General features: G+C 47.8%; 2 protein-coding genes across 2 annotated transcripts in view; one reads left to right on the top strand and one right to left on the bottom strand.

Annotated features, from left to right (window-relative positions):
- Positions 1-3,792: 3,792 nt before the first annotated feature.
- Positions 3,793-7,710, bottom strand: SOWAHB (sosondowah ankyrin repeat domain family member B). Its single transcript, XM_012650974.1, has one exon. The coding sequence runs from the start codon at positions 7,539-7,541 to the stop codon at positions 5,193-5,195; it is 2,349 nt and encodes a 782-aa protein (XP_012506428.1). The 5' UTR covers positions 7,542-7,710; the 3' UTR covers positions 3,793-5,192.
- Positions 7,711-7,995: 285 nt separating this feature from the next.
- SEPT11 (septin 11) overlaps positions 7,996-23,566 on the top strand; it is a 137,163-nt gene continuing 121,592 nt past the window's right edge. The window contains exon 1 of the mRNA XM_012650981.1: positions 7,996-8,058. The gene's annotated coding sequence lies outside the window, so the exon portion shown is untranslated. The remainder of the gene's footprint in view (positions 8,059-23,566) is intronic.

The raw sequence follows: 23,566 nt of genomic DNA, 5'->3' as shown, positions 1-23,566 counted from the left end.
TCACGACAGCTAACGATTATAACACACATGAGATAGCTGAATAGTCTTTTTCATTTGAAATGAAAAAACGTGAGCATCTTTTTTATGCAGCGGCATAAGGAAAAGTGTTTGGCTTTATCAGTAAATTGTGTTTTCTAGCACCTTTTTAATCAATTAGCAGATTTTTTCATCTTCTGCATAGATGGAAATTTAAGTGAACTGTATATTTTGAATTGTGTTAAAATAATAATGGCAAACATTTACTGAAGTTTATTATGTGCCAGGCATTTTCTAAGGACTTTATACAGGTATCAATTTGTCCTCTCAAAAAACCCATTTTCTATTGCTATGAATATTATTTCCATCTTATAAATGAGAAAACAGAATTTGAAGGTCTTTTCCAAATCAAGACAGAACCCAGGCAGCCTAGCTTCATTGCCATGAGCTTTAGCACTTAACGCTATTGTACCTTTCATCAAACATTTCAAATTTGTTTTGACGTCAGCAAACCCAAGCACACACGGCAGCACTGCTATGCTAAACGGCCTGTACAGAGATTGAATTTACGCTCTTAGACTCCGTTCCACCACGAACCTAGATAGTCATCACAGTTAATTATGAAATCAAGGTATTTGGAGGTGAGAGGAAATGCGGATTCTTTTTGGATCTTACCTTATTCTTCCTAATTCTTACCAACTAAATCAGACCCTCCAAACTAAATTTTCTTTCCTCATTGTAGACATCCAACCTTATCACCTTATCTAGCTTATTGCGTTAACATTCCTAATGTTTCCAATACGCAACTAAGATATTACAATCATTGATCTCTGCTTCTAGTTTATCTCCCTTACTGCAGCAAAAGGAACCTCTGTTCCCTTCCAGCCTGTATGTCACTCCCTGCATAGACCTGTCAGTGGCTCCCCATTGCCTGGGCCAGTGGTTCTCAAATTTATACAGGAATTTATTGTGGTGGTGGCTGCATAACTCTGGGAGTATACTAAAACCCATTGAACTGTACATTTTAAATAAGTGAATTGTATGCTAGGTGAATTATATCTCAAAAAAGGTTTGGTTTTTTTGTTTGTTTGTTTTTTGAGACAGAGTCTGGCTCTGTTGGCTGGGCTACAGTGCCTTGGCGTCAGCCTAGCTCACAGCAGCCTCAAACTTCTGACGATCCTCCAGCCTCAGCCTCCCAAGTAGCTGGGACTACAGGTGTGCACCACCACACCCAGCTAATTTTTTTTTCTATTTTTAGTTGCCCAGCTAATATTTTTCTATTTTTAGTAGAGACGGGTTCTTGCTCTTGCTCATTATGGTCTCGAACTCCTGACCTCAAGTGGTCCTCCCGCCTTGGCCTCCCAGGGTGCTAGGATTACAGGTGTGAGCCACCAACCTGGCCTCAAAAAAGGTATTTTTAAGAAGGGGAATCAAAGCATCTGGAAGTCATGGCATGCTATGTGTAACACAAATGTTGAACCATAAGCAATTTTACTAGCATAAAATAAGACTCCAGTATATTCGATATTTATAGTATATATAACATTAAAATTCATTACAACTACATCTACAAAGAAAGCATTAAGCTAAGCTTATCAACAATTTTTAATGTTTGTGTTTAATATGAAATTGCCATTTATTAAATTACCTCGTTGCCTACCAAACCACTATTTGCTAGCAAACAAGCATTAACAAAACCAGAGACTTAAGAAAAATTTGAAAGGGAAACTTTAAAATTGACCACATTCTATCTAATACCTTGATATATTTTTTGTCTTCAAATTAAGACTTCAGAAAAACATCTCGATTTGGAATAACACTAAGGTTTTCTGTGAGGAGCTTTGACAATCCCTGGCTTCCTAGGAAAGGCCTGTATTTCTTAACACATCATAAAAGACCCTTCTTTCAGCCTGGCCTTAGATGACTTTCCATCTTCATCTCTTTCCACACCGCCTCACAGCTGCCTCCCGAGGTGGCTAAGTGTGCCCCAGACACACCCTGCCGCTTTGCTCATGTGCCTTCCCTCTCCTGGGATATTCTTCCAGAACTCTGTTCTTTACTTGGCCCTTCAAAACCTTTCTAAATTCCTTTTTTACCTCCTGATTTCCACAACCCAGGAAAGTACCATTGGAGCAGGAAATAGGTATATCTTACTAAACGCTGCATTTCCAGCACAGAGATTGGCACATAGAAAATGTTTCAGTATAATAATGTCCCCTTCTCTGTGTTCTCATAGCCTTGACGTGCATGTCTACCCGCTCACCTCACTGTGCTGGAATCATTTTCCAGACACCTTCCCTCCGGCCCCTGACATCCCCTTCCTCAGTAGATTATGAACCCTCCAAGGCAGAAATTATGTCTTTTTCACATAGTAAGTGTTCCATAAGTATCTGGTAAATTTAGATGAATTGAAAATATATTCTCTAATCTCCAGATGTTCAAAGTCTTAAGGAAAATGGAAACATACAATCTATTTAAATACCAGGTAGCAAAACTGTAAGCGAAGTGTCCACATAGTGTATGAGGATTCTGATGAAGGGGCTATGCATCTTCCGGCTTTGAGATATTTGCCCTGGAATCTTCATATAGGTTGTGACATTTTGAGCTGTCCCCTGAGAAATAAGAGTAAGTTTACCAGGAAAACAGCAATAAAGGTTTTCTAAGCGGTGCAGCACAAGACAGAAACTGAGAGGATAGGGCCATTAGCACCCCAGTGGGTCTGGGGTGGCTTCAGCGTGGGGTTCGTGGCAGGGAGTGGCTGGCAGGAGGCTGGAAAAGTAGGGTGGACCGGGCAGCCCTCCTAGCCTGGACTTTACGACATGAGCAAGAGGACAACAGGATCAGACTTGTGTTTTACTCTGTTCTCCACACCCTCTCTGCCCTGACTCCTCCCCAACACGGTATGTTGACCACGCAGGAGAGGGAGTCGGCCAGAGCTGGGAACGACACGTGGACAAAGCCCAGAGAGACATAACCAATCTTCATGAGAACCAGCTGGAGCCTTAGGGTGGTGTTTTAGCCAGGGAGCAATCATCAGCCAAAACTAGCGCTATGTAAATCACACACTGAAGCAGAAGTCAAGAATGTGGCAGAACTAACAAAGCTGGTTTCTTGGGAAAGCCAGTATCGTTCACTGAAAGATTCCTGGCCTCCATGAAGCCCTCCCTGATTTTCTCAGCCCAAAGGGACCTCTCTCTCTCTCTCTTCTGAAATCCTCCAGAGCACTTAGTTTTGTACTTAGGACACTTTGAAAATTTGTTCTTGCTCTGCAGTTGTTTGTCCTCATTCCTGGTGTCGCCTGTTTTTTCTCTTTGTCTCATTTTACAAGCTTATTATTTAATATAACACAGCTTTAAAAGACACCTTTGGAGCAAGATAGGGTAAAAACAATGAAGAATAAATATTGTTAGACGTTAAGTTTCAAGAGGGGAGAGGTCATGTCCCACTCACCTTTACGAATCCCACAGCACCACACAAAACATATTTGTTGAATAAATTGATGTAGCGATAACAATATGGTAAAGCAAAAACATTCATTGGCTTTTAAAGTTGACATTTTTCTAATTTTTACCTTGAAAGAATCACTAGTTTACTAGTGCTTTACCAGTCTACTAGAGTATTGACAAAGACCTTTATCATGTATTCTTTTAAATTTTCATCTCTCCAAACTATGCCCCCAGCATCTGTGGTTGTCTTTTTTCTTCATTTGATTTCCAAAGTTTCATCCTTGTATAGGTCTTTTTGGGGAAAAAAAAGCTCTTAGATTTATTTATTATGATTTTTCCTGGTAGAACAGAGATATATTTATTTCAGCAAAATTATAAAGTAAAAATCAAAGAAACAAAAATATTCGACACTCGCTGAGACACAATTTTGTAAAGAAGAAAATTAACAGTTATCAGCATAAGTACAATAAATCATAACGATCTGTGGATCTTTTAATGGGGAAAATAAGCAGAAGAAACACAAAAACACTTTTAAAACACAGCGTCATCGCCACGACACATGAAGACATTCCCACAAAAATTAAGAGTCCCCACTTGAACATTTCATTTTTCAGCCCTCTTTGAACTTGCACTGGGAAATCTTGATGTTCTACTGAGGTTCATAGACCAGGCGTTATCTCGTTCCATGAACCTCAGTAATCAGTCCCTTCACAAGCAATTAAAAGAAACACTTCCTGTCACATATACAGTACTTTAAGGCTAATATTTAATCTTAATTGGCAACAAGTTTAGTGCAAATAAACGTATAGTTAGCAGCTTAGAAAAGTCCAGGTGGGAAGGCATGCTGCTCTTAACCTTTACTGCTTCCCCAGAGTGAAATCATTTTTCTCTTTTCATGAGTATAAACGTTGGCCATTCAATCTACCGAAAACTACTAACGATAGTGCTGTTAGTGCTGTTTGTCACACAGGGAGTTCCCAGGAAAGATGGTTTCAGTCACTATGCAAATGAGCCACATGGTTTTTCCATTTGGAAAGTTCCCTTTGGGTTGATACAAAAAAGCAGGGCCTGAATCCCAGTCATTCTCTCCCAAGTAAAGTCAAGGTCATAACTGGATCTTACCCAACTGCTTCTCTGATCAGGGAAGAGACCGAAGGGGGCACTAGTCATTTCACCCATTAGCCCCAATAGGTGCAATTAAAAAAAAGACTTGGGGACAGGGCTGAGGAATTGCTTAAATCAAATTCTACTCTCCAGTAATAATTTTATTTCAGTGATTTGAGTGCCAAAAATAAAATAAAACAAAGCTATTTGATTTCAAACCTGGTGCTTCCCACTCTCAGCCAAGATTTATTCTCCAACCAAACAGAAGCAGAGAGCTACTGGCCAGAGAGGACTTTGTCTGCGCTTCATCAGTTCCTCAAATTGCCTCTCTTCTTGTTAGACCTCCTTTCCCTCTCTGGCCAAGGCCTGGCATTGCTGTGCCCAGATCGGTGGTGGCAAGGGAAGAGGAAGGATACCTCCTGGGTTTTGAGCACCTGGCTCTGCGCCGGTTCAAGGACCTGAGCTTCCAAGAAGCTTGGATGACCCCGGAGGCCCAGGATGTGCTGACATCAATCCGGGGAGGCAGATGCTAAGGAGGCCACCTCACTGGACCTCTCTCTCTGCCAAATCCTCAGCAGCGTTTCTACACACCCCCCCAATTCTCTCGCTGAGTAGCTCAAGGGTAGCTCAAGGGTGTGGTGGCTACACGTTGACACAGGGGCCGCCTCAGTCACTATACTCTTCTCTTTCCCTGGCCCTGGGGAATTTCTCATACTGGTTGGCCAATTTCCACTTGTTGTGCTGACTTTTCAGAAGGGCAGCAAAGGAAGTCTTTCGGGTTACATTTCTAGATATTTCCCGGCTCTTGGCCTTCCTGGTGGGGGAAGAGCTTTGGACTAAGGGATAGACAGGGAAAATGGGCTTGCCCCGAGGGGCTCCCAGGAGCTGCCGTATTTCCCCAGAGGTGTCACTGGTCAGATACTGCCATGGCTTTTTGCCACTGCTGTCCCGGACATTGACCCGAGAAGCCAACCTTTGCACTAGCAATTTGATGACCGCCTGGTGGCCGTGAATGGCTGCAAGGTGCAGCGGGGTGTACCCACAACTGGACCTCACATTGACATCCAGAGCAATGCCTGCCTTCTGTGCGCCTGAGACCAAGTCCTGAAGGGCCCTGAGGTCACCATGTTTGGCTATCCAGTGTAAGGCAGTGTACCCCGTCAAGAAGTCTTTGTGCAAAGCCAGCTGGGGGTCCTCCCAGAATAAAGTCAACACCTGAATCCAGGAGCCACTGGCAAGCTTCACAATCCACTGGTGCTCCCTGGCATCCAGGGGGACCAGGGACGACTTGTGCTCAGAAGGTCTGTGGGGAACCAAGGCCGCAGACCCCTCCCCGCTGGGCGCCCACCAGCTATGTGGCCGTCGCTGCTGGGCCACAACAGCCTTAACCTCTGCAAGTTTTGGTGTCAAAGCTGCGTCCAACCTTGGACTGGGCATTGCTCCTGCCTTGGAGGGTTTCCGGGATCGAGGTGGCCGCCGACTCCTTTTCAGCAGGCCCTCATCAAGGTACTCCTCGTCGGAGGAGGACAGTTTGGCTCTCCCTGCCAGAGAGCTCCTCCTGAGGGATCTCCTCAACTTAGGAGCTGGCCAAGGCAAAGGCTCCTGGGGGTGGCCTGCAAGGCCATTGGTCCCTGTTGGGACCTGCTGGCAGGTGTGATCATCCCCTCTGTTTCTGGGGCTCTGAAGAGTCCAGCTGGGGCTCCTCTCCTTCCGAGACACAGAAAGGCCCCTAGCTGGATTCCTGAGCTTTCTCCAGTCTGTGGTTCCCAGGGCAACCTGCAGCCCCTCCTCAGAACCCCCCGGGGACTCTCTGGGCCCGCTGCTGCTCTCCTCACTGCCATGGCTCTCCTGGTCCACAAAGTCGTCCAGATCCTGGAGGGACAGCTGACAACGAATGCTACGAAAGACCGTCAATGGAGAGTTCCCTGGCCAGGGTTCCGAGGACTCAACCGGAACAGGAAAGAGAGAATGAGAGGAAAGAGGAGGGTCTGGCGGCTCTGAATTTGGCTCTGCGACCCCGAAGCCCGGCTCCGCCGGCAGCTGGAGGAAGTTGTCCGGCAGCATAGCTCGGGCCCGGGCGGGGCACTGGTCCCGGGCCTCGGGCGTCTGCGGGTGTCTGGCCACCCACTCTCGAGTGCGCTGCTGCTGCTGCTGCAGGGTGGAGCAGTGCAGGGATCCCGGGGTCCACAGCTCCGGCCGGGCTCCGGGGGGCGCAGCGCGGGGCAGCGGAGCAGGCGGGGAAGGCCGGCTCCCGGCAGCCCCGACGGTGGCGGGAGGCGAGCGGGGCGCACCTTCCCGCCGCTGCTCGGCGGCCCCGCGGTCATTCTGGGCAGGCAGAGCCCGCGCCGGCTTCTCCCGGGCCGCGGCGGGGTCCGGGACTGCGCCGAGCTCCCCCGGCAGCCCCTGCAAGCCGTTCTGGAGGCACTCCCAGCAGCAGCGGCCCTGCGTCTGCGCCGCCGCGCACCGCGCTCCGGCCTGGGCAGCTGCCGCCGCGGCGGCGGGCGCCGGCGCCCTCTGGCCGGGGCTGCCCCGCGGCCCGCCGCGCTCCCCGGCCGCCTCGCGGGCGCCGCTGGCCGGGAGTCCATTGCGACCTGCGTCCGCGGCTCCGGCGGCGGCACCTGCTGGCGCCGCCTCCTGCTCCTTCCGGCGCGGCCGGCGCCCGGGCTGCTGCTGGGCCGGCTCCCGGCGCGCGCCTCGCGGGGGGCAGGGCGCAGCTCCCGCTGCAGGCGCGGCCGCGGGCGGCTCGCGGGGTCGCTGCAGCCCCTCCTCGCCCAAAAGGTCCCTGTACCTCCTCTTGAGCACCACGTACTTGGTGCCGTCGGGGTCCTGGCGCACTGCGGCGACCGAGTTGACGAAGCCCTTGAAGAGCTCGCGGCGGTGCTGGTGCCGGCTGGGGGGCGCGTCAGGGTCGCGGAGAAAGCTCTTGAAGTGGCTCAGCAAAGCGGCATTGGTCACTCGGCCCCCAGCCTGGCACAGGAAGTCCAGTAGTGCCTCCTGGCTCAGCTCTCGGGCCATTGCTGCCTTGTTCTCTGCCCCGGGGCGTCTGCGTCTCGCCCTCCCGGTGTTCTCCGGGGCCGGCAGAAACCCTGGCCCGGCGTGTGTCACCTGCGCCCGGGGGAGAGCCCCTCGCCTCCATCAGCCGCGGAGGCCGGCGCAGCCCGCTGCACCTGGGCGCGCCAGGTGGGCCGCGGGTCCCCAGGGGTGGCCCCGGGCCGAGACCTCGCGCGCAGCCTGGGTGGGAGGGGGCGGCTCCCAGGCCTCCCCCGCGCGACGCCGGCCTCTCGCAGCGAGTCCCCGGAGCGAAAGTTCCCGGGATAGGTCGGACTCGGTTTCACCTGCGCCCTGGCGACGCCTCCTCCCTGGCTCTGGGGGAAGGGCCTGGCCCGCCTCCCCGTGTCCCTCCACCCTCCGAGGTCGCCCCCACCCGCGCCACCCATCCCAGATGAGTCAGGCGGGACAGAGCGAACCGGAGCCAGCAGCGAACCGCTCTGCAGGACGCGCAGCCGCTCCTGACCCGGGAGCTGGAAGGCAGGTAGGCGACCGGCCGCTCCTGTGTCTCCGCCGCGTAGGAACAAAGGCGTGGAAGGCCGGTTCCTGTCCCCTGCACTGGCTGCGCGAGCTCAGGCCGAGGTCGGCGGGGGCGGGGGCGCGAATGCACCGGCACTCCGAGACCGCGCCGAAAGGCGCCTTTCTGCACTAACGCTGTGGGGGAGGAATTCCAGGTTCCCCGAGGCAGTGTAGACTTTGCATCCAAACCAAATCTTTCCTGATCAGGAGATACTGTCAGGGCGGCGCCTCCAGAGCCAGCTCCCATGGGCCGGAACACACCCAAGTCTGTGCTGGAGAGAGAAATCGCTCTGAAAGTTACTGGGCGCCAACGTCGGTGTCGGCCTTTTTCCTTCGTCATTGTCTCACGTTAGGGTGCTGGAAAAAATCACTGTTTATAGATTATTGCCCCCGCAGCTAAAATGAACAGAAATTATGTCTTGCCAGTTAAGTATTTGATGCCTAGAGCTACTTCGTTTACTCTAAAATGTGTGAGCAGCAGAGGTTTGTACAGTCTGTTTTGTGCTGGCTTGGTGGTGAAGTCTTTTCTTTGAGAATGCGAGGTTCCCGGCACAGGTTCGAAGTTGAGCAGGCTGCCTGCCCCGACCCCCTGCTCTCAGTGGCCGCTTGACTCAGTCTCCATGGAAGGGCTGGGGACGTCCCTCCAATTCGGTGACCGTTTGTAGACTAGCGCCGTCTTTAACAGCCCTTTTCCCTCTAACGTTTTCGATCCTCCTTAATTTTATCTTCCCACAAGTTGAGCATTTGGCCTTTGCACTGAGATCTGTGTGCCTGTCACTGTTCTTTGTTGGTCCTGTTTACATGCCCCGATACGTTTCTTTTTATCTTTTATCTCTTTGCCTGTCTTGGCTCCAAGCCTTCTCTCATTCTTTTCTTTTGCTGGCTTTCGTTCAGTTACCAGACATCCTGGTTTACCTTCAGCCCCAATGACAGCGAACGTGTCTACTCTCAGCGTCCTCTTATGCCTGCTCTACTTTTCATTATAAAGTCTCTATTATACTTTCTCCTTCTCTGTCATCTGCCTATGTTTTTTTCTTGTATTCCTCTCATTTTTCCACTTTTCCTTCTTTTGCTGTATAATTTCTGATTATTCACAAGTCCCTGTTCTTTTTGCCGGGAGTGTATTGAAAGTGCGTATGTTGGCCCTACAATTGTTAACATGTTTTAGCATGAACCAATCTTAGTGACTGCACTACAGGACACATTGGCTGAGCTTTATTTTAAGTCCCCAAGAGTATCCTGGTACTTTTCCACGAATGCACTGGAATCCTTGGCTTTAAATTATCTAGATCAGAAAGAAGAACTGGAAACATTTTTGTCTATTTTTGGTGTTTTTCTAGAATCCAAACCCAATACTGTGTTGAGAGGGGGATAACTGTTGCCACTGATGTCTTTACATAACATTCAGCATTTAAGATAGTTATTAAAGGTTTTGTATTGAACTTCGACTTTCTTTTGTATTTACTTCCTGGTGTGGAGTCTTGGTGAGATTGAGTGAGGTGTGTCTGTACCTACGGCGGGAGGGGTGCAGATGGGTAACTCAGGTGGGCATTTTAGAGTGGCGAGTGCAAAGAATCTTTCTCTGGTGCTTTTCAAAATATCTGGTTACAAAATAAGGGACTTTTTGCAAAAGGGGACCATGACGTAGACTGACATTTGGATTTGAAGGACTTAAAAGGACTGGAGAGAAAGGAAGGTGGGGGTTGAGGTGAGGGGATGTCACTGGGTGCGGTTGTTGAGGTTGGTCTACCTTTAGTTGAAGGTGGAAGTCAGTGGGTCTGGAGGGAACAAGAAGAAAAAAATCTGATTGCTTTAAATTTCTGGGTGCTCAGGGGCTTTAGCATCCAGGCCTTCTATCCTCCTCATTCTTTCTCTTGTCCCAGGGTGAAGGGATGGCTACTTGGAATGTTCCTTGCCTTATCTCAGGGAACATTTTCCTGCCTCCCTCATGTACAGTTCATTGTTTCCGAAAGTACTCGTGAAGTGACTGCATTGCTCCGACGCCGCTGGAATGGGTATAGAGAAGAAGGTGGGCTTGAGAACTCGCCGTTTATTGGGAACAAGAGGGAGGGCATGAACCTGCGTGTTCAGTGATTTAACAGACATGCGCCACATACTGCAGAAGTCGAGGTGCATAAAGGAAGAAGCCAGGCTCTGCTGGGGGGATCAGGACAATTTTCCAGTAAGAGGCAACTTTGAGAAGCAAAGGTGAGACAAACCTTTAAGGCAGAAGAAACATCAGTGCAAAGGCAGAGAGATCTGGCTTAGCACACACATTTGGGGAACTAATGCAAACGGACCTGCTTGGCCCGCTTGGCTTTAAGGAAGGGCATGTGGGTGGATGTGCTGGAAGCACGTGGAAGCAGACGGAGTCAGGAGATGAAGGACCTGTGTGGGGAGGGAGGGCCTGGAGGAACTTTCCCAAGGTAGCCACCTGACCGGATTTGTCCTTCACAGAGATCTCCTGGAGCTCAGTGTTGCTTTGGACTCATGACCAATATTAGAAAGTAAAAAGAGCACACTACAGAACAATATTGATTTAACCAAACCTGAGACAACACTGGTTGTGTGACACATTTGGATTTCAGAGATGTTAAAATGTGGAAAAAAATGCCTCTTATAATAGCAGAAATAAAGCATGTTTAATAAGATCCTATTTTTAGAAAAAAATGTATATATGTATATATTTGGGGGTAAGATTTAAGGACTAGATAAGGGGTGACTTTGCCTTTTTTTTAATAGCCTTATAAACTATTTGACTGTTTTGCAATGAGAATATATTGCTTTTTAGTTTGAAAAAGACACAAAAGAAAAAAAGTCACATAAATGAAAACCAACAAAGGAAGAAACAATATCAAATCTTTAGGCTAGAGGAGGGAGGTGAGGCTGCCCACAGGGAGAACAGTGCAGAAGTTACTGAGATGATCCAGGAAAGGGATGAGAAAGGTCTGAGTTCAGCAGTGGCTGAGGAAAAGGAGACAAACAGATGGATTTGAGAGGTGTTTAGTAGGTGAATTAAATAGGATTTGGAGCCAGAGAAGCCTGGGCCAAGGAACCAGCGCGGCCTGCTCACGTAGCCTGCGTGGCTGGATGGGAGGTTGTTACCATCAACCCAAACAGAAAATATAGAAGGAGTAGTTTTTGGAAATGGAAAGATGATAAATTCAATTTTGGCCATATTAGGTTTGAGGTGCGTGTGGGCCATAAAAATAGAAATATCTAGAAAGCGGTTGGTAACATAGGCCTGAGGCTCCAAGAATGTGTGATATTAGCACCTATTGACGATCATCGAGGCAAGGACGAAATCGCTGACAAAGGGACATACCAGCAGTGGAAAGGGAGGGGCAGAGGGTGAATCCACACTCGCCAAAGAGAAGGAGGAAAAGGGACCCGCCAGGGAGACTCAGAGAGCGGCTCCAGGACCCGAGCAGCAGGAGGAAGGAGCCGGCGCCGAGCTAGACGAGAAGTGAAATACGACCCTGGCCTGCCCGGTCTGTGGGGCGGGCTCTGGAGCAGTTTCAGCACAGCGGTGGGGACAGAGGCCAGGCCACAGAGGGCTGAGGGTGAGGAGGGTGGGAAAGACCTGACCACAAAAGGGAGGAATATGAGAATTCTAGGTGAGGAAAATACCAGATCATGTAATGTAAGATTTCTTTTGGTGGTTGTTAGAGGAGATATGATCACGCGTGTGTGCAAGGGCAAAGAGCCAGGAGGGACGCGGCAAAGAGCCAGGAGGGACACGGCAAAGACCTAGAGCAGAGAGTAAATAATTGACGGGATGGGATGGGGCAGGGCTGGAGGCCGGAGTTCAGATGGAGCGATCCCCGCGGTCCGGACAGGGGAGCCACATTTTCTGTTAAGAACAGAGAGGAGAAAAGTGGCTATTGTGTTAATTAAGTTTGGCTGAACTGCAATAAAAAATAAACCCTAACTCATAATGACTCAAACACAGGTTTATTTCTCACTTACGTCATATTTAGAACTGTTTTTTTTACAGACAGGCAGGCAGCTATTTACCATGCAGTTGTTTAAGGACCAAGGCTGACGGCAGCTCCCCCATCTCCTACACATTCGTGGCTTCCATGTCACCAAACAGCTTGCCAGAGGGGACAGGTCTTGGTGATGGGCACGTGGGACATGTTTATAGACCAGGCATGGAAGTGGCAGACAACGCTGATGCTCGAATTCCATTCCAAAAAATTTACTCGCACGATGACATTTCACTGCAAGGGAGGCGGAGCAAGGTGGCGGAGCCGTGTGTCCAGGAGGAAGGAGGGAGTGGTTTCTGGTTGACAGCAGCCGTCTCTGCCACTGCCTTGGATACACCTCCATTTCGTTTGCACGTGGGGAGCAGAAAGCTGAGAGATTTTATGCACGAAGACCTCGGTTTTCCTTGTGACGTGGGAAAGGACGTTATTCACTGAGTGTGAGTACTTAGGAGAGGTAAAGAAGAAACATGGATACGGTTTACGTAGCATTTACGAGTAGTGAGAAAGGCGTGTAGGATTGCCATTTGGTCAAAGGACCCAACCTACTGAAAGTTTACAGTGCCACCAGACCAAATCACTGTGGGATATTCTCCAATAGGGTATATGCTGGGGGGTTAGACACAGGGGAAGCAGGCACTGGAATGTTCCAAAGTTGAAGGTTGGCAGGTGGGGCACAAAAATTAAGGTGTGTGGAAGAAGGTAGTGGCGTGGATGGGTAGGGAAGGAAGCCAGCTCAGAAGAGGGCTAAGAGATAGGGAGAAAAGTTTTCAGAAAGTCTTGGTGGGTTGAAAAGTAGGCACAATGGGAGTAGGCAAACATAAGAGCTAGGTTAGGACACTGTGAGAAGAATATCAAATATGCTTAAGTCTTGGGGCTTGAGGTTTCCCAAGTGGAATTGTCTGGGAATGCAGACAAGGTCCAGAGTGTGACCACATGAATGAGGCACAGTGATTGGCACGTATGTGTCACATTCCGGACCACGTTTCCTTATCAGATCTTCAGAGCAAGTATGGGAAGTGCGTAGAACAGAGATCGTTACTGTTGGGGATGAAATGTTTGTGTTCTCCCAAACTCATAGGTTGAAATCTGAACCCCCAGTGTGACGGTGTTAGGTGGTGGGCCCTTAGGGAGGTGATTAGGCCATGAGGGTGGAGCCCTCGTGGATGGGATTTGTGCCCATATAAAAGACCCCAGAGACCTCCCTCGCCACTTTCTGCCGTGTAAGGGCACAGTGAGAAGACAGCCGTCTGTGAACCAAGAAGCAGGCCCTCACCAGACACCAAGGCTGCCAACCCCTTGATCTTGGACTTCACAGCCTCCAGAGTTATGAGGAATAAGTGTTTGTTGTTCCAGCCACCTAGTCTATGGTATTACGCTAAAGCCAATTACCTTGCAGAAAGTAACTCTCCTTGCTGTTAATATGTATGTATTTCTTGTAGGATGTATTCTGACGTGCTTATTCTTTGCCTTCCAACCAAACCTCTGCTATGCATATAGAGGGGTATCCCCGCCCAAGAGGGTAGAACTGCCCAATGTCAATCATCCAGGTAGGTGGATAGATTTCCAGGTGACATTATAGCTAAGGTAGAACATAAAGATGCAGGAGAGAAAACCAGGGGGCTTGCGCACCATCCCTTCTCAGCCTTCATTGCTCAGGTTTGGATTTTCGTAACCCGGGTGCTCCGTAGGGCACCATGATGCTGCAAAGGGGAGGCATTTTCACGCTGGACTACAGGCCGGAGTTGAGGGTTCCAATTTATAAGCCAGATAATCTACAGATACAGGGCTCCCTGCATTTACTTCCCTTCTTTTGTCCTGACCCTTTGCGTATTTATTCATCAAATGTGTATCGAGGGCCTACCAGGTGCATCCACTTTTCTGCGGCTGGGAACCTGGTGGTAAACCAAACAGACAAAATCTCTGCTCTCGGGACGCTTACATTCCAGCGGGAAAGAAACAGACAATAAACATAAAAATAAACACGAATGTATCACCAGTGATACGTGCTCAGGTACAAAAGCCAGTGGATATGTTGAGCCTGACTGGAGAGCCAGCCCAGCAGGGATGGGCAGGGAAGGCCTCTCTCAGAACGTGGCAATCAGCAGAGACCACAATGGTGAGAAGAAGGCAGCCCAGAGAAGAGGGGGGAGCAGGGAGCAGGACAGGAAGAGTGTTCCAGACAGTGGGAACAGCTAATGTTATGCTGGAAATGATCTTGGAGTGTCAGAGGGACAGAAAGCCAGCCAGGAGCTGAGCCCAGGGAACAGGGGAAGTCGGGGCAGAGGTCAGGCCATGGGCAGAGTGTGGGTCTTGCAGGGCCCAGTGGGGTTTGGGTTTTATTCTGAGTGTGATGGGAAGCCATTGGAAATTTGTAAACAAGAGAACAACATAAAATTTATGTATTAAATAGAGCGTCTGGCCTCTGTGTGGAGAGTAGATTGTGGGGGATGCTAAAGTAGACGCAGAAAACCCAACTGGGAGACCATTGTAGACGGTGAGGTAAGAGATGACAGAGGCCTAAAATATCAAGGTTTCAGGTGTAGAGAAGGATTATGATTTGGAAAATATTCTGGAGGTCAAACTGAGAGCATTTGTTGATGAATTGGTTAATCTAGATTAACCGAGATTGAGAGGACTGAGGTAAGAACAGGTCTGGGTGCGAAAGGCCCAGCGTCGCGTTTTGGAAGCGTTATGTTCACGTTGACTGTTAAGACGTGTAAGTGATGATGCGGGGCAGACACGTGCACATGCAGTCTCGAGCCCAGGGGTGGGAGCAGAGCTAGAGGCATGAATTTCAGAGTCTTGGGTATTGATCGAGATGGTATTTCACAGCTGTGGAATTAGATGAGTTTACCTATGGGGGGAATCTAGAAAGAGAAGAAGAAATCCCATGACCAGCCCCAACGTTGGACGTCCATCCTTTAGTAGTAGCTTGCTTAAATATTAGAACTTGTCTCAACCATACTGCGGCAATGAGAGAAACTGTGAAATCCATGTTCTGTCCCCCTGAGGCCAGGCTGCTGGCTGTGGCCGCAGCGGACATTAGTGTGGGGGACGCCCCAAGAGTAAGGTTAATTTCAGGGTCTGGAGTGGGGTCCTGCTGCCCCACCCTTTGTGGAAAGCCTCCCTCCATTGCCAACTTTAGACGGTGTGGGTTTAAATTTTTTTCTTTTAAGGCATTAGAGGGTTTTCTATCTATATCCTCATTTTACACATGGGAAAACCAAGTTTCAGAATTTAGTGTTGTCTTAGTCCATTCAGGCTGCTATAAGAAAGTATAAACTGGGTAGTTTTAAGCAATAGAAATTTATTTCTCACGTTTCTGGAGACTGGGAAATCCAAGGTCAGGGAGCAGGCAGCTTCAGCGTCTGGTGAGGACCTGCTCTCTGGTTCATAGACGGCACCTTCCAGCTGTGTCCTCGCCTGCTGGAAGGGGAAACTCTGGTCTCTTCAGCCGGTTAAAAGAGCACTAATCCCACTCAGGAGGGCTCCACCCTCATGACCTAATCACCTCCTAATACTGTCCCCTTGGGCATTGGGTTGTAACATGAATTTTCAGAGGACACAGTCAGACCACAGCAAGTGTCCTGTAGAACTGACACTTGAATCAAGTTGACTTCAAATCTAGCGTTTTGCCCTCGGGTCGTCTTTCCTCACCTCTCGGGAGTGTTTGACCCCGCTGACCGCTTTCACCCTTCAAAATCCCCGTCTTGGCTCCTACGATCCAGCTCTGCGTCTCCCTCGCCAGCCCTTCTTTACGTTTCTTCTTCCCACATTCTCCGCTCATCTGCTGGGTCTTGCCTGAGTCACTTTGTCTGTCTCCCCAGAGCCAACTGCCACCCGTATTCTCATGACTCCCAACCCTGTACGCGTAGCCCACCTAGAAAAGCACAGACTTTCAAGCAATTCGTCTCACTTAACTCTCTCTTTAAATTTGGCCAATTCAAACCCTCTCTGGGCCTCAGATTCTCCATTCGTACAATGGGGGAATTAGACTAGATGATTCCGAAGTCCTTTCCCGTGCTCACATTGCTGCTGCTCTAATACTAGTAATAGTAACAATGACATTTATCGCACGGTCCGTGCCAGACACCCGGCCAAGTGCTTTACACATATTACAATATCTCATCTTCCTGACAACATCCTATGATGTGGGAGCTATTATTACTTATATTTTATAGTTGAGGAAACCAAGATCCAGAGAATGTCATTTCTTACTATTTTATGACCAATAAGTGGCGTCGCCAGGAATCAGACCCGGACGGGTGTGGCCTGGCGTCGGCGTCATTAGCCTACTCTGCACCGACCGCCTCCCTGCAAAGACCCTGACGCTGTTCTGCCTTCTCACCTCATTTCTCTTCTTCCTGCTCTGGGCTCTGACTTCTCTTGTGCTTTTCCCTTGTATCTTCATCCTCTTCCTCTCGTTTCCTTCCAAACTCAAACGAAAGCAAAACCGAAAACCAAGAGCACCTTGCTTTGACCTGCCCTCCTTCAGTCACTGCCTCAGCCTGCCTCATTATTCTGGGCACAGGTCCATCTGTCACCTCGTCCTCGAGGCCTCCCCTGACACCTTGGATGAGTCAGTCCCATCTCCAGGTCCCTCCAGGCTCTTGCATTTGGGGAACGGTAAGTCTGAGATGCTCATCGGACATTGAAGTCGAGATGGCAAGTGGGCGGACTGCGTGGCCCTCGGCCAGCGCGGGGCCCCTGAGCACAGGACGTGTCCCTTCACCGCCAGCAAAGCCTTCGCTGTGGACAGGACTTGGAGTAACACGGCATGTTTGTTTCCTGGGGCTGCCGTGAGGCATCACACAAACTGTGTGCCTTAAAATAGCAGGAATTTATTCTCTCACGTCCTGGAGGCCAGACGTTGGGAGTGGAAGCGCCGCAGGACAGAATCCAAGATGATCTCCTAGATTAAAGATAAATTAAAGATAAAATTCCTAATCTAATTACATTGGCAAACCTTTATCTTTTCACAAATGAGGTAACGTTCCCAGGTTCCAGGCATTTGGACACGGACGTATCTTTTGTGGGTCATCGTTCAACCCAGTACACAAGGTGACAGGAAGAAGCTCAGGACGCCCTTCTCCCACCCCTCCCCCTTGTCCTTTACTCTAGTGAATGTAAGTTTCCCTCCAGGTTCAGCTCAGCTGTCATGGAATCGAGGGTGCCATCTTGACCCAGGCCCCCCGCCCCTCTACAATAATAATAGCTGTTGCGTAGCCAATACCCTTTCGAGGACTTTGTGTGCACAAACCCGTTTTATTCTTGCTACAACCCTATGGGGTAGTCTCCATTCCTATCCTTATTTTACTGAATCTGAATAGTCTGTTCTGGTCTCTTTTCCCCACTAGACCTCCCCCAGGGCAGCAACGAGCACTGACTCATCTTCTGTCCCTAACACGCACCGTGGCACAGCCCGGCTCCGCGGAAGGGCTGGTGGGTTGGAGAAATGGCGGAATAAGAAGTAGGCTGGTGATAGACTGAGGAGGGTTTTAAGTACCAAATGAGGACATTTGCATTTTAGCTTTTAGATCACAGGTGGCCAAGAGAGTTTTAAAGCTGAGAAGTGATAGGATGGGCCCTTCGTTCAAATACATCCTCTCTTTGGGAGAAATCACATCAAATGTTGTTTTAATTATCACCTCCAAATACGTAGTCCCACCCGGGCGTTTCTCTGAGCTCTGGTCTCACACTTTCAGCTTCTTGCTGGGCCTCTCTGGCCCAAATTCAACATGTCCAGAACAGCCCTTGTTATCTTCCCATTCCCCCAAAGTCACTCTTCCTGTATTAGAGAGCTCACAGGCATTTAATTGGACCATGTGAATTTATCCCAAACACTTCACTCACCCCGCCCTGCCAACTGCATCTGCTGAACTTGATCTCGAATCTATTCCCTTGGCCACTGCCCTATTTCCGGCCCTTGCATCTTCCACCTGGACTATGGCACTAGCCGCCTAATCAATCTTCCCGCCTCTAGTCTTCCCTCTCCAACTCCAGTGCCTGCACTGCCCTGCTACTCCGCTTAGCAGCCTGAAAACCAGATCAGATTATATCGCTCACTTGTCAGAACAACAAACAAACAAAGCCTCAAAACAACTTTGGAATGGTTCTTCGTTTCTTACAGGCTCAAGATCTTTAAGGCGTAGCTATGTCCTAATTCATTCAGGCTGCTATAATAAAACAAGCTGGGTAGCTTATAAACAACAGAAGTTTATTTCTCTCCATTCTGGAGGCTGAGAAGACCAAGATCAAAGAGGCAGCAGATTCAGTGTCTGGTGAGGGCCACTTTCTGGTTCATAGATGGCGCCTTCTAGCTGTATCCTCAGATGGTGGCAGGGACAAGGCAGATCTCTGGGTTCTCTTTTAAAAGGGCACTGATCCCATTCATGAGGGCTCTGCCTCCACGGCCTAATCACTTCCTAATTCTATCACATTGGCAATCAGGTCTCAGCATGTGAATTTTGGGAGGACACAAGCGTTCAGACTGTAGCAAGCTTCGACCTGCCTTTCCTCCTTGTTTGTCCACTCGTGCGCGTGTATCGAGTGCCTACCATCTACGGGGCACGGTGCTCACTGCGTGTGCACCCTAGGGAGGAGACGCCGCACGCTTACACTGGGTGACGGACGTGGTGGTCTCAGCTGGGCTACCTCATGTCATAGGCAGCAAGGGAAGTATCCCAAGGGAAGACCTATCTCAGGAAGGGGCTGATGGTGGCATCTTCGCCTGTTTGCTTTCAGTATATACTGTAACTTTATTATCTCTAATGCGTGATTTCTTGGTAAGAATTATTTTCACCTTCACCTTCTTGGTGAAGATTAACTTAATTAAAACTAAATAATATAATCTGTTAATCCACTCAACATGCATACAAATAGCAATAAAGTGAAATACTGGCAGATAATAGTAGATATCTGCAAAGAAATCTAAAATTTGAGGATAGCACCATCCCTTATGGGCAATTGTAAACGCGTAGGCGCATTTGGGTTGGTACAATGACTGGGGGTGCTACTTGGCATGTAGGTGGTATCTGGGGCCTGGAGGTGTGAATGTCCTGAAATATATGAGACGGTCCCTTCAATAAGGATTTGTCCTGCCCAAAAGGCCAATAGCGCTCCAGCTGATAAACCCAGTTCCAGAACAATAAACTCATTAGTTTTTAGTTGGGAACATGCCTATCCAAAATAAGGATTTTATTTCCTAGCCTCCCTTTGCAGCTAGATGCGGCCGTGTGATTAAGTTCTGGCCAATGGAATGTGAGCCGAAGTGTTACGTGCAGCTCTTGACAAGAGTCCCTGGAGAGAAGAGTTACGCTGTTCCCGTTGCTTTTCTTCTCCCCTGCTAGTTGGAATGCAGATATGGTGGCGAGTGCTGGTATTTGCATTTTAAAACTATACAAAACTGCATCTTAAATCAAAGCAATGTTAAACCTGGGATAGATTTAAAAGTTTCTGGGGTCTATTCTCTATTGACGGATAAGAAAATTTTCAATTTTTATAAGACTTGCCAAAAATAAATGTCCTACATGCATTTTTTTGTGGTATAAACTCCACTGCGAGAAGCACTAAAATAGGATTCATCAGTAGCACATCATCTCGATTGCGAATGGAAATCCTACTTTGAGAAACAGTGGAACAACAAGCTGGGAGGAACCTGGGTATGCGATGGTTACAGTTATACCAACTCTGGACGGCCCATGGTAATGTGTGATAGAAACAAACTTCTGTTTGGATGAGTCACTGTTATTTTGGTTTCTGTTACTCTTAGTTGGACTGAATCCTAACGAATATAACTATGTGCTATGTGCCAGGCACCTTCTCAACTATTCTACTTGTACTCTCATTAACTACTCATACTTTCCCCGCTATGCCTCTGTAAACCACAATGCACACAGGTCTGCCTGTCTACAAACCACACACCTGTGATGCAAGTATGTGTCACAACAAATATCGTTTATTGAGCCCTTACTATGTGCCAAGGACTAGCCTGTGAGAGCACTTTACAAGCATTAACTCGATGATTTCCCTCATCAAACCAATGAGATAAGTACTCCTAGCCCCACCCTTCCATCTTCATTTTGAGATGGAAAAGTGAGGCTTGGAAAAATTCGAGAACTTCCCCAGTCCACGCAGACTGCACCGCAGACGCCCTGCCTCCAGAGCACCAGCCTGTCGCTTCCCTGCAGAGATACCAGCAAGTTAATGCAACCCAGACAAACTGATAATGATAAAGCTAAACAGGAATTTATGATTAATAAGCAAGAAGAATTGGAATCAGATCCTCGATTACCTCAACGTGATAGTGATGACGTGTGATATGAAACTGGCCTTTGAAATGTGGGGAAAATCCGACTGTCTGTGTATGTGCATTTGCCAAGCATTTTTGTGGCGACCAGACTTTTCAGTGGCATTAGCATCCTCAGCACTCCTTAGCTGTGTGCCAATTGCAGTATATAAATATCAAATCTAATAACTCATTTGGCGAGCCCTTAGCTACATGTAGAAAGGAAAGTCTGTGGAATTACACACCCTTCACATGTAAGGAATAAAGATGCATGAATACATTTGTTGAAATTAATTTACGTCCTTTCCGCAGGGCCTATAAGACTATACCTTGGGAATCACTCTCAGAAAATGCTGTGTGTGCAGCGAAGGCTCTCGCGTTGACGCCACAGCCTTCTGTTTCTTTCTGTTTGTACGTGATACATGTGATGTGTGTGATACTGGTTTGAGGTTTAGAACATCGAATGTTCTGAGATGATTAAACTAAATGAACACGATTATATGCTTACTATTTGTGACTGCATGGCATTCGGGATGCAGTGATGACAAAACAAAACTCACAATCTTCTAGGGGAGACGTCAACGAGACGAGTATAACTCAAGGGGAGAGGTGCCGTAATAGAGGTGAGTTCCAGAGGAAGAGGGAGGAGAGAGTGACGATTGGTGCCTGTAGTTGGTGGGGAAGGCTTGAGCAATCATTGAGACTCTGCCAAATGGAGAAGAGAGAAACCAGACTGAGAGAAAAAGAATAACGAAAGTGCAAAGCCGTAGAAAAGTGTAACAGGCTTACGGAGTGCCAAGTAGCCCGGGGCAGTTTATTTACAGGCTCACTCAGAGATGTTGCAGGTTGGGTTGCAGACCACTGCAATAAAGCAAATATTGCAATAAAGTACTGCAGTCCCCAGCTCCCCGGCTGTGGGTCAGTACCTGTTAGGAACCGGGCTGCACAGCAGGAGGTGAGCCGCAGGTGAGCGAGTGAAGCTTCCTCTGTATTTTCAGCCGCTCCCCATCGCTCGCATCACCGCCTGAGCTCCGCCTCCTGTCAGATCAGTGGCGGCCTTAGAATCTGCATTATTGTGAGTTGCATAATTATTTCATTACGTATTACAATGTAATAATAATAGAAATAAAGTGCACAATAAATGTAACATACTTGAATCATCCCCAAACCATTCCCCCACTCAGGGCCATGGAAAAATTGTCTTCTGTGAATAACCAGTCCCTGGTGCCAAAAAGGTTGGGGACCTCTGACCCAGTGCATGTAAAGGATATGTTTACACTATACTGTAGTCTATTAAGTGTACACTAGCATTATGTCTAAAAAATTACATGCTTTAACTAAAATATACTTGCTAAAAAATGCTAACAATCATCTGAGACTTAAGTTTTTCATATTCTTTTTGCTGGTGGAGGTTCTGCCTCCATGTTGAGGGCTGCTGACTGACCAGGGTGGTGGCTGATGAAGGCTGGGGTGGCTGTGGCAATTTCTTAAAATAAGACAATGATGAAATTTGCTGCATCAACTGACTCTTCCTTTCATGAAAGATTTCTCTGTGGCATACGATGCTGTTCGGTTTTATTTTACCCACAGTAGAACTCCCTCCAAAACTGGAGTTCATCCTCTCAAACTCTGCCAATGCTTCATCAACTAAGTTTATGTGACATTCTAAATCCTTTATTGTCCTTTCAACAATGTTCACAGCATCTTCACCGGGAGGAGATTCTGTGGCAAGAAACCACGTTCTTTGCTCATTCATAAGAAACATCTCATCCATTCAGATTTGTTCGTGACATTGTAGCAGTTCAGCCACATCTAAGGCGGCACTTGTAATCCCACTTCTCTCGCTGTTTCCACCACATCCGCAGTTACCTCCTCCAATGAAGTCTTGAACCCCTCAGAGTCATCCACAAGGGTTGGAATCAACTTCTTACAAACTCCTGTTAATGTTGATATTTTGACCTCCTCCCATGAATCAAAAATGTTCTTAAATGACATCTAGAATGGTGAATCCTTTCCGGAAGGTTTTCGGTTTACTTTGCCTGGATCCGTCAGAGGAATCACTATCCATGGCAGCTATAGCTTTACAAAATGTATCTTAAATAGTAAGACTTGAAAGTCAAAATTACCTTTTGATCTATGGGCTGCAGAATGGATGTTGTGTTGGCAGGGACAAAAACAACATTCATCTCCTTGTACATCTCCTTCAGAGCTCTTGGGTGACCGGTTGCATTGCCAACGAGCAGAAATATGTTGAAAGGAATCTTTTTTTTTTTTCTGAGCAGTAGGTCTCAACAGTGAGCTTAAAATACTCAGTAAACCATGGCGTAAACAGATGGGCTGCCATACGGGCTTTGTTATTCCATTTATAGAGCACAGACGGAGTAGATTTAGCATAATCTTTAAGGACCCTGGGATTTTCAGATGGTAAATGAGCATTGGCTTCAACTTAAAGTCACCAGCTGCATTAGCCCCTAACAAGAGAAGAGAGTCAGCCTGTCCTTTGGAGCTTTGAAGCCAGTCATTGACTTCTCCTCTCTAGCTATGAAAGACCTACCTGGCATCTTCTTCCAATAGAAGGCTCGCTCATCTACCTTGAAAATGTATTGTTTAGCGTAGCCACCTTCATCAGTTATCTTAGCTAGATCTTCTGGATAATTCATGCAGCTTCTACATCAGCAACTGCTGCTTCACCTTGAACTTCTATGTTATGGAGATGGTTTCCACAAACCTTCAATCTGGAAAACACAGGATCTGTGAAGTATAATAAACTGAAGCACAATAAAACCAGGTGTGCCTGAACTTTAAACTATATGCACGCACCTCTATACTGATGTTAGGTACTTTATAAAAGCAAACATAAATAGAATTTATGGAAAGAAATGAAAAACACAATTGTAAAGACATTGCTAATCGTGATGGCGTCTTCCACGGTCTTCAGCTAATATACCAGCTGTGGTACCGTCAGGTGCTGCACGATGACATTTCAGTATGTTTGGAATTGTCTAGTGATATCGTGGCTGTCATGGGTCTCAGCGCAGCACGTTCCTCACATGTGGATGGCGGCGCTGGTGTAGACAAACCCGTGGCACTGCCAGTCGTGCGGGAGTACAGCACGTACAATTATGTATGGTGCAAAATACTTGGTATCAGTGATATTAATAATGACTATTTAGTGGTTTATGTATTGACTGTACTAT

This window comes from Propithecus coquereli, unplaced genomic scaffold (genome assembly GCF_000956105.1).
Source record: "Propithecus coquereli isolate 6110/MARCELLA unplaced genomic scaffold, Pcoq_1.0 Scaffold343, whole genome shotgun sequence".
Lineage (NCBI taxonomy): Eukaryota > Metazoa > Chordata > Mammalia > Primates > Indriidae > Propithecus > Propithecus coquereli.
Note: the sequence above shows the minus strand (reverse complement) of the source record. Positions and strands in the feature narration are given on the sequence as shown.

Coding starts and splice junctions, on each gene's coding strand:
- SOWAHB (XM_012650974.1), bottom strand. CDS start 7,541: ATGGCCCGAGAGCTGAGCCAGGAGGCACTACTGGACTTCCTGTGCCAG.